The sequence below is a fragment of the Lagopus muta genome, chromosome 1 (genome assembly GCF_023343835.1).
Source record: "Lagopus muta isolate bLagMut1 chromosome 1, bLagMut1 primary, whole genome shotgun sequence".
Classification (NCBI taxonomy): Eukaryota; Metazoa; Chordata; class Aves; order Galliformes; family Phasianidae; genus Lagopus; species Lagopus muta.
The window spans coordinates 25,329,501-25,344,220 of record NC_064433.1 but is presented as its reverse complement, the minus strand read 5'-3'; the positions used below and the strand labels follow the sequence as shown (position 1 = coordinate 25,344,220).

General features: G+C 36.8%; 1 protein-coding gene across 1 annotated transcript in view; it reads left to right on the top strand.

Annotated features, from left to right (window-relative positions):
- MDFIC (MyoD family inhibitor domain containing) overlaps positions 1–14,122 on the top strand; it is a 48,279-nt gene extending 34,157 nt beyond the window's left edge. Inside the window, 1 exon segment of the mRNA XM_048956510.1 lies at positions 10,588–14,122. Within this exon segment, the coding sequence (XP_048812467.1) occupies positions 10,588–10,835 (248 nt within the window). The 3' untranslated portion in view covers positions 10,836–14,122.
- The last annotated feature ends 598 nt before the right edge of the window (positions 14,123–14,720 follow it).

Below are 14,720 nucleotides of genomic sequence, written 5' to 3'. Positions count from 1 at the left end.
CTGGTTCACCGTCCAGCATGATATTTTTTGTGTACATTGTTCCTTCATGCATTGTACAGAATATATGGAAATGCAGAGTAATCCTTACTATAACATTCAGTTTCTTGGCTTATGTAATAGCTAGGATTGATTATATTCAGAAGTATACATGTAATCTTGCAGTGTTTTCATTTTCTTTGTTGTAAGGTGGACATGCGTTCTGAGTAGCTTGATGCACCTTGCAAATGTCTGTTGCTCTGAGTTTTCTGTTCATCAACACAAGTGAAACATTAGTTGTATTGTGCGGTGGTTAAGGTGTATCCAGAGTACACAGATATGCCAAAAAAGGGAATAGTCGTTGGGGAAAAAAAATTGTATTTTGCTTTTCAGTTATGTGCAGACGTGTTTTAAATTTGTGTCTACACAGTGCACATATGCAAGCCTTCTGATAGTTTCTTCAGTTTTTCAGTAATTTACCCTGTGAGTCTGTGTGGAAGAACTGTAAGTAAGCTCTGAGTAATAGTCTCAATCAGTGACTCTGGCAATGGTCACTTGACATTTGAAAAATAACGCAAGGAACAAATCATAATATTAAGAAAAATAATTTATCCATAATATTAAAAAAATGCTTATGAATTTAAGAAGTGTTAACTCCTTGTGAATACTTCTGGAAATCTATACTATAATCTTTATGTACAAAAAGTAGATATAATTAGGTTATTTGTTCAAAATAACTTTATTGCATTTGAAACAGTAATACATATGCTAGATGAGTGCATATAACTATACACTACTGGAAGAGTGCATTAACAAGTTCTAAAGATGGGGATTGCAAAGACACTCTTTCAAGATGGTCAGTTAATTGAAACATAACTTCTGCAACTTATTCATTCTGAATCTTTGTGGGTAGCGTTATTTTTGTGAGCAGCTCTGCTTTCTGATCCAGTGACATGGATCTGTAGAAACTACTGAAAAGATTTACAGAAAGATTCAAAGGTTAAGAAACAATTTGAAAGCTTCTGTATTTTTCTTATCAGATTGACTTTTCTTTAACTTGTGCCATACTAACTTCACAAGCCAAGTGAAGTGTTGAAGAGCTGCTGGATTTGCATTTACTTGAAGGTGTATGTGCACATCTGTACAGTATAGCATCATAGCCTTTGTGTGATCTGGTATGCAATCTTAGGCAGAAATAAATTATGTTAATAATGTCATCAGAAATTAACTTAGCCGTATCAACTTACCAGTGTATCCAGACAATTTTGGTAGAAAGAAATATGAGTAAACGTGTATGTTCTAATTCACTTTAATTAAAAAATGCGATTCCTTGTTTGACTTTGGAATGTATAGATTTAATTTATATTTATTCTTCTCTTTCCTTCGCATCACTTTGCTCCTCTGTGCTCTGCTTTGCTTCACTTCACTCTACCCATTTTTTCTTTGAAACACATTCCATGTGTTTTTACTTCACCTACCGAGCGCAGAGGATATCTTGAGTCCTCTGCACTATTGCCAATCAGGAAGATAACTGGTTTTGTTAAGTAAATAAAAGTGGCCAGATTAAAATTCAGTATAGAGTGCTACTCCCCACAAAATACCCCTGTCATCATAATTAACAGCTTATTAATTGTTCCATCTGCAAGTTTCACTTGTACTGAACATTACATCTAGTGAGTTGTATTGGAAGTGCTTAAAATGTGAAAGACAACTTGCAGTGGCACAGAAGCTTAATTCTGTCTTTTTAAATGAGGACATCATCTATGGAGTCAAGTCATCATACCAGGATATGCTGTTTAGAAATACTTTCACACACAGTGAGGCCTTAGGAGGATGTAAGAGTACTCAATAGCTGAGCTCTTCCTCTGCGTCTATTACTAGTCCATATCATCCCTGAAGAAATAGGGTTGTAGTTATATAGGGTTATATTTATATAGGGTTAGGATGACTTACGCTACCAAAAAAAAAACCCAAAACCCCACAACAAAGGAATTATGAAGCAGAAGGAGTTTCTTAAAAAAACCCAAAACATTTCTGAACACTTTCAGTTCTAGCAATTTTTCGAAGGGACTGGATAGATTTTGCTGCATGTTGGGAAAGAAAGTTGTTTGTTTGTTTGTTTTTAATTCAAAGAAGTATTGATAATATTTAAAATGATCTGTGTTGGAGGTGTTGCAGTTCTTCCAATGCTGTGTTCTGCAGACCACTGGCAAAGTGCATTGTCACTCTTGTGGCTATTATGCATAGCACAGAGGAACCTTGGAAAACTGAAAAAAAAATTGAAAAGGAGTTTAAAAAAAGTCTAGCTGCTGTATTTAGAAGCCTGTGTTTATCTGTAGAAAAGGGGAGAAGAAACTCTTTTCTGCCCAAAGCAACTTAAAGAGGGAAAGAAGTCTAAAGGAGACAGCAGTGAGGCAGCTGTACGATAAATCTAGGAAATGAAGAGAGCATTAATAACTGAGTACATACACATGTATCAGAATGATGAAAGGTAAATAATAATGACATACTTAGGGTTGCAGAAGGAAAGAGAAGAAGCATGTGGGAGGGGTGGAAGAAGAACTTACTGTGATGGAAAGGAGCAATAAAATGAGTTAGACACAAGTTATTTTGTTAAATAAAAAGCAAGCTTTTCTACAAGAAACATATGAAGCTTCATGATATTTTTTTTTTTCATTTTTATTTTTATTTTTTGAGAAAGCAATTATTGATAAAAAAAGTAAATGATGGACAGAGGGAATACTGGTTTTGAAATTGATCTCTTGCTTGTGGTCAGGTTGCTGTGACCACACAAGTCCACAAGTCACTGCATTTCTTAGGGCAGTTACCACAATTGTAACAGCTTGTCAGAATCTGAGTTTAGGGTGACACTCATAGTCAGGGTCGAGGTCATACACAGTTACTATGCTCATCTGGAAAGGCAGCTTGTTAAACTAGGATGAGCAGATTGTGAACTTGATTGCTTTATATGCAGTAGATTTTGCTTTCTTTCTTCCCAGGCCATCTAAACCAGGAATGCAGGAAAAGGCATCTTCTTTCCAAGTTCTGTTTTTTTTTTTTAAATAAAGATAGGTTATAGGAAGTGAGATAAGCCTGGTTGCTGGAGTCAGACGAATAAAGAAAAGTCTTCTGGATTGTATATCCTGTGTATCCTGCATTAGAGATGCAACAATCTCACCCAATATGTGTGTTTTTTTTCTTAAAATTAGAAGTTGAAAATTCAACACTTCAGGATGCATTTGAATGTAACAGTTTTTTCTTCAATTTAGTATCAACTTCATCATCTGCTTTAGATTTGGATGTGATGGGCCCTATTTGACTTGTGTTGCTGTCTACATTAATTAGAATATCCAATGTGATACTGATGTCTTAACTGAAAACAAAACAAATCCAATGAACAGTCTTATAGCGGCAGTCTTAAGAACCAATATGTGCATATACAAAGAAAGTAGTGAGTAGTTGTCTTAGCAGGATAACAGACCTCTATTGAAGTAGTGGATCTTGTTTTGGTTTGTATAACTTTATATAAACTGACATAGTTTTCAGTCAACTTCCCTTTCCTTTTGGGCGTATGATTTTGAAGAGGATTTTTTGTCTCTCAAATGCAGTAGTTTTTTGGTTTTTTTTTAGAGATATTGTTCTGTCTCTAGATTGGTATCACAGATATCCTAATATTGCAGAAATATCTAGTAGCAATTAAAGTCCCTCCTTTCCTCTTTATTTTCCTTCGTCTCTTTCCCTTTCTCTCTTTTCATTTCTCTTTTTCTTATATACACTTCTGAAATCCATACCACCAGCATTTAGGCAGCTACTTAATTAAATATCTTTCTAACCTCTTTACTTGTGCCAAAAGTTCTAATGTTATCTTTTGGAACTTGATTTAATCTGGAGCTCTGCCTGAGTACTTCATTATTTCTAACAGTATTTTTGTTAGACAATGTTGTAGCAGAAGGCAGTTGTCAGTCGGTGTGCAAATAACATCATATGATCAAAACATAATTTTTAAGAAGGCATTTTGAAAAGTGATGTATTTTAAGTGTGGTTATGTTTTGTTTGCATAGAAATCTTGGCAGGTGATTTACACATTGTGTTAAATGAGCAAGTGGAACACGGGGCCTGTAATGAAGAAAGGTCTTTCCACAGCATCTGTTTTATAAGGTCACAGTCCAGCTGGCATCTGACTAGTCTCAGTATTTGCCATGATGAGCAATGGGAATGAAAGTTGCAGATTCAAAGGAAGCCTTAGGTATTGGAAATTTGCATGTTTCATAGTATGTTTACCAGCTGGATCATTTTTCTTCTGAGGTTATGGCTATATTAAGAGTTTAAAATATAGGCTTTGATGAAAGTTTCCATGCTTGTTGTAAATGTAATTTAACCATTCAAGCAGTATTTTAATTTTCTTGATCAAGAGAGATGATCATTTTATATTTTAAAATGCTGAAATATCACCTATCATAATGTGTAACTTTCTTGTCCCCCATATAAATGTGGCTCTGTTATCTAGGGATAGCTATATTCCACATGACACGTTGGTTTGTTCTCTCTAGATTTCTTATTTTCATGTCAGAGTTTTACCAGGTGTAGTGAATTTTCTAAAAGGGGATGGGTAGCAGAAGCTGCACAGAATCTGCATACATTATGGCCACAGTGTTGCTCGTGCACACACGCAGCCACTCTAAGCTGACATCCCAGTGTGGGTATCACATACCCCCTGCAAACCTGGGCTGGGGGTGCTTCTCCATGGCTCACTCCTGTTGGTAGGTGAGTGCTGTGCCGCTCTGGTCAGGGCTGTTATCCCTCGCAGTGGGCTATCCCTGTGTGTGGGTTATCCCAGCCTGTGCTGGCAGCAGGAAGCCCTCCGTGCCTGCTGGGGCTTCTGTTCAGGGCGCTGCAGGGGCTTGGCGCGATCCCCCACTGAGGTCCTCTTTGATTGTGGTTTTGTGCTTTTTTGATTCTTGCTGTGAGACAGCGGAGTGCCTGGAGATTTGTTTTGAGTTGTCTCAACTCGGTGGATATAGTTAGTAAAAAGCTGACCAAGGTCACCATTCTGTAAGTGAGCTTATTTACCATTGCAGAGGGGGAGACCTTTTATCGCGTGTGACCTGCTTGGAATGAAAGTGTATTGGGTCAGTTTGTGAGAGGTTAGTGTCAGATGTTACAAAAGCAGCACAGATCAGCCTGCCTCTGCGTCTCTCTGTACTTTTTTCAGTTTAACTTCTGCAGATCTTATATAGTTTATGCACATCTCTTAAATCTCTTAAAATCTGTTTCTTAACTGGAACTGCACCATTTAATAAAAATGAAGATGAGAGGATAAAAAGGAAGTTGAAATTAAAAAAAATGTATGTTTCAGTATTTAAAGTAAATTAGAGCAACGTGTACACAAATATCTTAGAAATAAATAACGTACGTACTTGCACAAATGTTTAAAGACACATACTTACAAAAATTAAAGTTGTTTTACTGTTAATATTTTCTTTTCCCTAACAGAGCGTGACTTTGTCAGTGGAGTAAGATACAATGTTGGGGTCTACGAGCTTTGAGTATCAGTGGATAAATATTTTTCACAGACTCACAGAATCATAGAATAATTGCATTGTTTGCATCAAGAGAATTGTGACCAGCAGGTTGAGGGAGGTGATTCTACCCTTCTACTCTGCTCTCATGAAACCCCACCTGGAGCACTGCATTCAGTTCTGGGGCCCCTGACTTAAGAAGGACATAGAGCTATTTGAGTGTGTCCAGTGGGAGATCACAAAGATGATCAGAGGGCTGGAGCACCTCCCATGTGGGGTCAGGCTGACGGAGTTCAGGCTGTTCAGCCTGGAGGAAAGAAGGTTCTGGGGGGACCTTATAACCTTATAGCAGCCTTCCAGTACCTGAAGGAGGCGTACAGGAAAGCTGGGTAGAGCCTTCTTGTAAGGGCAGGTAGTAACAAAATGAGGGGAAATGGCTTTAAACTGAAAGATTTAGGCTAGATATTAGGAAGAAATTCTTTACTGTGAGGGTGGTGAGAAACTGGAACAGGTTGCCATTAGTGCCCTGAAGGCGTTCAAAGCCAGGCTGGACGGGGTTTTGAGCAGCCTGGTCTAGAGAGAGGTGTCCCTGCCTATAACGGGGTTGGAGCTAGATGATCTTAGGGTCCCTTCCAATCCAAACTATTCTATGATCATAGGAGATCATCCAGACCCACACTTTGCTAAAGCAGGTTCCCTACAATGTGTTGCACAGGAAAGTGTCCAGGTGGGTTTTGAATATTTACAGAGAAGTAAATTCCACAGCCACTCTGGGCAGCGTGTTCCAGTGCTCTGTCATCCTCACAGATAAGTTTTTCCTCACGTTCACATAGAACTTCTTGTGTTCCAGTTTGTCACTGGGTACAACTGAAAAAAGCCTGACTGCCACCCTTCAGATATTTATAAACATTGGTCAGATCTCCCCTCAGCCTTCTCTTTTGGAGGATGAACAGCCCCAGATCTCTCAGCCTTTCTTCTCATAAGGAGGTGCTCCAGGCCCCTCAGCATCTTTATGTTGACTCCCTGTAAAAGTTCCTGTCTTTTTTGACCTGGTGAGCCCAGACTTGAACAGTGTTCCAGATGTGGTCTCACCAGGGCAGAGTAAAGGGGGAGGATCACCTCCCTTGACCTGCTGTCCACATTTTTTGTAATGCACCCCAAGATACCATTGGTCTTCTTGGCCACAAGGGCACACTGCTGGCTTAAGGTCAGATTTTAATATGCTAGTGTAGCATATCTGAGATATGTGCATCCCGATTAAAGTATTATTTGTAACATAAACGCTTTTGTGCTCCAGCACAAAGTAGCTGGAATTGCATCTGTGATCTAAGCTTGACTGAGTTTGTTGAGATTCTGTTTGCCTTGGCATTGTTTAAAGTTCCCTAACAAATCTGTCACTTTTGGAGATGTGCCAAAGAACTAAGGAAACAGCTTTACTTAAATCTGTGTATAAAAATGCCTCACGGAATGACTCTTTTAATTTGGGTCTTACTTTCATCCAATTCAAAATGAAAGGATAACTCTGAATGAACTTGCATATCTGAAAGTGGATCTGCTTTTTTCTCTTTACTGTGGATTGGTCTAGTGAGAGATACTCTCTCAGCTGAGAGACCAAGCCTAACATAATTTATGCCATTCAGCAGAGCCTTTGGAGCTTGAGTGTTAGTCAACAAATGTGATAGTGTTGTGATGAAATCATAAATGCATTTGATAAAAGAGCAAGGGCAGACGTATCCTTTTTCTGTTTTAATGTGCAAAATATACATCTGTTTAGTGTTTAACACCCCACATCCATATTTTTTGTGTAGCATTCATCTGTAGTGCAGTACTTCAGTGTTAATTAGAGAAAAGTGTGATAGAAGAATTGAAAAGCAAAGGAAATTTGAGACTGTTACAGTTTAGTTTGTAAGTCATGAGGAAAATCTTATCTTAATGGATTTATATAACGAGAATAGGCTAAGTTCTCTCTCTTTGAAAGTATTTAGGTGAAAACTTAAATTTCAAAAAACTTGTAAGTTAGCTGTTCAGCAGCTGTGCTATATCATCAACAGCAGGGCACATGGAGTCTGGTCCTTGATAAAAGGGCACCCCTGATTCTTATTTGCATGACTATACCTAATGGAAAAAGAAGAATGGAAACAAGTCTGGTTCCTAAAAATAAAAAATAAAAAAGTTAACCTTTCAAATTAACGTAGATATTGCATCATGACTGATACTGCTTTATCATTTCCTGAACAGAAAAGACTAAAATATGTTCAGAGTTTCTGGAAAATGTGTTAGTAGTCTTTAAGAGCATCAAATTTACTTTTTTACATTTTATTTCCCAGCTATAATAAATGAAGTTTAATTCCAGTTTGAATGAAGTGTTCCACTTCTCACTCATCTGCAGAAACTGTTAGGATTTTATGTAGTAAGGTCAAAGAATGGAAGTTAAGTACAGTCTTAATGTGTTAAAAGAGTTCGTCATGGAACCAGGGAAGAATTACCAGCTTGTGCAAGCATTGAGGTGTATTTTAGTTGTCTCCAAGGTGGTACTGATATCACTGTCATTATCTCTTTGGGAGTGAGTGTGTTATAGTATCTTCTTCATGGCCATGTCTCTTTTGCTGTGGCACACCACTACAGCAACCAAAGAAAGCATTTTAAACCATGTGAGTTCTTAGGAGCGGACAGTTTGGAGTACTGCAGAAGAGGGTACTGTAGAAGGATGTGTGAGTTTTATGTAATATGTTAGGAAACCTTAAGGTCTCATATTACTGCTGCTGCAAAAACCAGCCTGATATCTTTTCATCTTGCTAGTATTATATCAGTAGATGAGAAGCTAAGATGTAGTTTTAATGCATGGAAGAAATTCTTCCGATCATCTACCCAGAAAGAAAGATATTGCAGATGTATACAGTTTCGATTCTGAATTTAGCTGGTTAGTTAGGGTGAGGTAAGAACATGCTTTGTCGTGTGCTTAGTAATAGCTAACATAGTTAGCTATTAAAAGCCAATATATGAAGAATATAAAAGCATGATTATTTCAATTTTATCATTGAAATGTGGATCAAATTTTATTTTCACTGTACAAATGAAGACTGAGGAGATCAACAAAAGGTATCTTCATGTTAATAAATGCTTATGCACTTCAAGTAAAATAGTTAGGTAAAGATGAGTTTTACAGTCCTGGCACAGGGAAATCAAAAAGTAAGAAAATACTCTTACAGTGTTTCAGTCAGTAAAGAAAAAATGACTTACAGAGATTGCGTCATGGCACTGAAGACATTTGTGTCTGTTGCTATCTTGGAATTATCATCATTTAAATTAGCATGGCTTCTCCTTGTCAGTACTGACTTAGTGTGAAGATTTTTTATATTTCAGGGAAAATATATTTTAGGTCCACCATGTGCTTTTGTTTTAACTTATGGATTGTTTCTCTTGTCCAGTAACAAATACCTGTGTTAGAATTTATGTAAAACTTCATTTCTCACCCTACAATTCTATATATCCCTATGTGAAGCAGACATGATGACATTATCTATTTGAGCATCCTATTTTCAGTACTGATACTCAGAAAGTTTTATTGAGGAATTTTATTTAAAAAAATATTTGCAGTTGAAAATTTGTTATATTAGCTTCTTGCAGCTGTGTTTTAAACACGCAAAACAGAAGATATCTCAGTTCCTCAAATATGAAGGCTTCTTAGATACAACTCTTGGCTTATTTATCTTTCTCCTTCACATTAAAAGAAAATCTGAAAGGAGATTGTACCTGAACAAATTTAACACCATCTCCATGACAACCAGCTAATTAATTGCTATTGGTATGGCTTTGGTCCTCTTCAGTGAACTGATACTCCCCAGCTTTTTTTCACGTATCTTCTGGGTTTTCTGTGAAGGTCATTTATTTAGTGACAGCATATACTTAGAAAAAGCAGCTTTTCAGTACAGGCAACAACTTTCTTTAAAAATAGATCAGTCTTTCCTGTGTTTTCCTCCCAGTTTTACTTCCTGCACAGTAACATGAGTTTTGTGGCAGGGTTCTTCTTGCTTTTCATTTCTTTTGATTGTTTGTGTTCATTATGTGTATCGTGACTGTGACAACACTGCAGTACAGGCATTCCCCAGCTTAGTTTATGTAAGACTGTAGTAATAAAGAGAAATCCATCTGCAGCATTGCAGTGGTAGCGTAGGCTAAGGTAGTTCATTTCATTCTTGGGAAAGATCTTCTAAATGATGTTGAACTTTGAACTGCATTTCTGTACTTGTGCATGCTAGTGTAAAGATAATTGTTCACTGCCTCTTACAATCTTCATTGATGGTACGTTTCTTATGGGAGGATATTTTATGCTTACTGTTGGTTGAATGGTCTCACTTGAAGTGTTGTGGGCAACAGCTCAATATTCAGGTGGACACCAGTGATGAGTGATGTGCCTCAAGGAACAGTGTTGGGACCAGCACTGCTTAACATCTTTGTTGGTGACATGAACAGTGAGGATTGAGTGTGCCCTCTGCAAGTTTGTGAATCACACCAAGCTGTGTGGTGCTGTCAACACAGCAGAGGGTAGGGGTACCATCCGTAGGGACTTTGACAGGCTCAAGAGGTAGGCTCATGTGAACAACATGCCATTTGACAAGGCAAAATAACAAGGTTCTGCAGCTGGGTTTGTGTTGGTCATGTCTAATTGATGTATGAATTGTTTGAAGCTGTTCTATAAATTTGTTTATTGGGTACCAGATTTTTTGCTGACAGTTTGTGGAATATTTCTGCAGTTGTCTCAGGTAACTTACTAATACTTGTGGGAGATGCATTTTGATATTCAGTTGTTGTTATGAACTCTCTTGAAACAAAGTAAAACATTAAAAGGATTGACAAGAGACTTGTGTAGGAAAAGGAAACTTCCACCAAAACTGGTAGTGAATTGGAGATGTAAGGCTGCTTAAGTGACCTTGAAGATAGGGAACATGTTCTTTATGATACTCAATTATGTCTACTCTGAATCATTATCTTTCAACTACTTATCTGACATTGTGCATTTAAAATGACATATTAATGTTTTTTTTTGTTTTTCCTTTTTTCTTTAATGTGATGTTCTACTGGACACGTGAAGATTGCTGTGTTCACTGTATCCTGGCTTGCTTGTTCTGTGAATTTCTCACCCTCTGTAACATTGTTCTGGGACAAGCATCCTGTGGCATCTGCACATCGGAGTCCTGCTGCTGTTGCTGTGGGGATGAGATGGGGGATGACTGTAACTGCCCATGTGATATGGACTGTGGCATCATGGATGCATGTTGTGAATCTTCAGATTGCTTGGAGATCTGCATGGAATGCTGTGGGATCTGCTTCCCATCCTGAAATACTTTCTTTTCCTAGTTTTTTCTCTTAAAAACTGGAGACAGCTTTTCTTTAAATACATTTGAAGAGAGACAAGGTAAGATTTTCACACAACCAACTGGTATTGCACTGCTCATTCCCAATACATAAATATATTTTTTAAGCAATCCTCAAGTCTATATTCTAACACAAATTGTATAGTTTTGTATGTGAATCTCAAGCTACATTCCAGCTTTCTTTTGGCTTTGCAAAGGGAAGATTTTATTGAAACTGAACTATAGGCCTGCTGCTGCAGGTGATACATGAGGGCAAAGTTGCCATTTGAATTTCGTGACTGGTTTTGGTCAGAGAAGAGACTACAGGGCAAAGCCTTAAGTACTTGTCTTTACCTACTTTAATATTTAAATGCTCGAGTGGCTCCATACATAACATTCCTTTACAGGAATTCTTAAGTTCTTTTTTCAGTCTCCTTAGGGGTTGAAAACAGCCTATAATTTTAATCTAAGTTAAATTCTTAGCACCAGTAATCTACTGTTGATTTTGCTACCGACATCACATTGACAGTGTTTCTTTTGTTTTGAATATTTCATTGGTTTGAGTGAGATTCTTCATATTTTCCATTGTTGCTAATACCTGAAGATTTAGCAAACTAAAGTAAATGTAGGTTTTGCCATCTATTAGGATACCAGGATTTTGTTGCTGTCAGTCAAGACAGAAAAGAGAAATTATATTTTACTTCAGTACTAATATTACTTGAAATGCTTCTTTTTAGAAAGAGACTTTGGCAATTTCTGTAGACATTAAACATATCCTTACACTAACAAACTAATAGACTAATAAATCTTTAAAATTTGGCTATAAAAAGGAAATTATCAAAAGTTTACTCAAGAGTCAAAACATAAATGATCCTGTCAGTTTTTGTTGTTTCACAGATAGTGTTGCATTATTTAATATTTATTCACTGTGTAGGAAATGTCCATAGAGGATAGCACCATTGAAACACGGTGTAAAGACTAAATTAATACTGAATCAATCAAGGAATTCTGTTGTCATATGCAAAAAGCAAATACAGTATTCTTATACACGTTTTTAAGTGTTACTTAAAAATAAGCTGTGTAGAAAATTTATACTTTGGAAACATGTATCCTTTTCAAAAAAAAATAACATGATCTGAAATGTTTGATAAGTTGGGATTTGGTTGGCAGTTTTTTATCTATTACACCGTTAAGGGCTTCTAGTTAATATCTGTTTTTGTCATTGAAACTGTGAAATGAATTTGGTCCAACACATAAAGAGGTTTACGAGATTCCCAGATTTAGGGAATAAAGGTACCCATTTTCTTTCCCATTTGCTACTTTCTCCCCTCTACATCTGTAAACTATTAACTTTTCTGCACAAACCACCTGTACATCTTGATTTCACATACTGTAACTTTCCTATCTACACTCCAGATTTCCCATTTGTAGATTATTGTATGTAGTAAACTTGTTAAAAGGTCATCAATAGCCAATACCTTACTTCTGTTAAGTGAATTGACCATTAATGTCTGTTTCCACTGTAGTGAATTCAGTTTATGTAAATGTGACAAACTAAATATTGCAGGAATGTGAAGCTAAGTCAACAAATTGTCTAATATTAACCCAAGCTTCTCCCTGTGAACACTGACTAGTAGTGCTTACTACTGCAAGTTATCACTGAAGGTAAAATAGCCAAATCCTCAACTATAACAGGAAGCTGGGAGGTGCCTTAACATCTGCAGTATTGTGGCATATTCTGGTGCAATGCAGTTTTACTCAGAAGGTGTCTTATCTGTTTCTTGACTCATATTTTTTGGTTTTGTTTTATTTCCTCCTATATATTGGGCCAGATTCAGATCAGTGTTGCATTAACTAAGTACATTTCCATTAATGTCAGAATTTTCCATTGGTGTAGCTCCAGTTAGGGAGCACAAAGGTATTATGGTAATAGGCAGGCTAATAAGCAATCATATAGTTAAATTGATAAATTCCCCGAGCTCAGAATCAGGCCCATGGGGCTCAATTATGACTCCTAAAAGTCTGAACCACATTGGGAAGGGGGAAGAGGTGCATTGGTTGAGTGGCAGTGCCTGGAGGCATTTTGCCTTTGTAAGGCATAATGCCTCTGGGGAAACTGGGGGCATCACGGTGAGCACTGGGACTTGATGCACCTTGGAAAAAGTGTAGACAGTGCTTCACCCATCGGAGGCCTGTGGTTGACACAATGGTGATGGGGACATGTTCTCTGGGGCTAGGTAGCAACACTAGCTGTCCTTCCTTGTGTCCTCATCACAGAGGGGTGAGTTATGGCTGTTTCTTGTCTGTTTGTGCTTCTGGAGGTGGGAAAAAGGACTTCCTGTCTCCTGTCCTGCTGGGATGTCTCTGCCTGAGCAGTTCCTGCTTCGTGTTTGGAAAACTGCACATTTGCATTTGAAGCTTTCAGTGAATACTGGATGTTAGTAAAAATTACTTTTACCACACGTTAAGATAGTATGAAAATGTAAATGTCAATCCAGGGAGTCTTTTTTCTATGTAAAAATTCACACAGTTTACATAAGCCTTGTTTCTACTTACAGGAACTCAGATATTTTTTTCCTTCACTGAAATTATGAGATCCTAAGAAATGTATTTACCATTAAGAATTTATTTCCTGTTAAAATACAAATTCTAAATACGAGAGCTCTATTTATACGTACATGCATGTGTACAAACACTCCTACACATCTGTACACATACACACATATACAGATACATTACTTTTTTCCCACTTCCTTTGTGAAATACTAAGAACTGAAAATGCTGTGTTTGTTTGCCCTTGTAGTGATTAGAACTATCAAAGTATTACAGACAATTTAAAAAATAAAACGTGAGAGTTGTTTGTCATTTAAATGTAATCTGCTACTACTTGTCATAGAGATATTAGCACTTTTGTAAAATGTATCTTCGTAGCAGAGAATATTAGTGCATAGTTTAAGGACTTTCTTTCTGTATTTATATTATTAAATTCTGTTTTATAATTTTCACTCCATAGGCAATCTTGTAAGCACCTTGTGTAATAAAAATAAGCAGAATTAGAAGGAGACAAATGTGAAAATATAGTTTAAGTAAAATTAAACCATCAGAACTTAACTGTGTGTTTTATAACAGTTCTTGTGAACCTGTACAGTGTTTCAGTATATAGCTCTGAAAACTGCCCCATTTGAAAAAATGGTAACTTGCTTTTTGTATTTTATATTAACTGGATGTGCTATTCTCAAACACTATTTTGAAATAAAGATCTTTATTTTGAAACTTTGGGATATCTTATTCTGTTGAGTTTTTATTGCGAGTAATAATTCAGTGTTTTATTTGTGCTTTTTCTGTTACAGCGCTTATTGAAGGCTTTGGCCTTTGGCTGCTTTGCACAAAGTGGTTGAGCCAGTGTAGGTGAGCAGAATTACAGGTGGATCTGTAACAGCTCAGATAGTCCTGGCATGACACTCTATCATACAGAACAGCAGTGGAACAGTTTATCATTAAGGGGCCAAATTCATGTCTTAGTGTAATTAATAAATGGAATTCCAGTCATTAATAAATTTGATCAAAATGAGAATTATTTAAATACAGCTGCTGCAGCAGTATTTGGTTTTCTAAAAACAAGCTGAGTATTGGTTTGTTTGGTTCATAACATACTGTAAATAGATAATGATGATGAAATAGCCTCTGTGGGCTATGAAACTAAAGGTTTATATGCAATACCACTACTTTAAATTGAAAATTTAAATTTTAAAAATTTAAATTTAAAAATCAGTTTGTTTAAACTTAGAGTAGACCATTTCATGTGTGATGTAAGCAGGTATTTCTTCATGTGGCTTAAGCACATGAGAACAGATTTATGCTACTTTAAAAC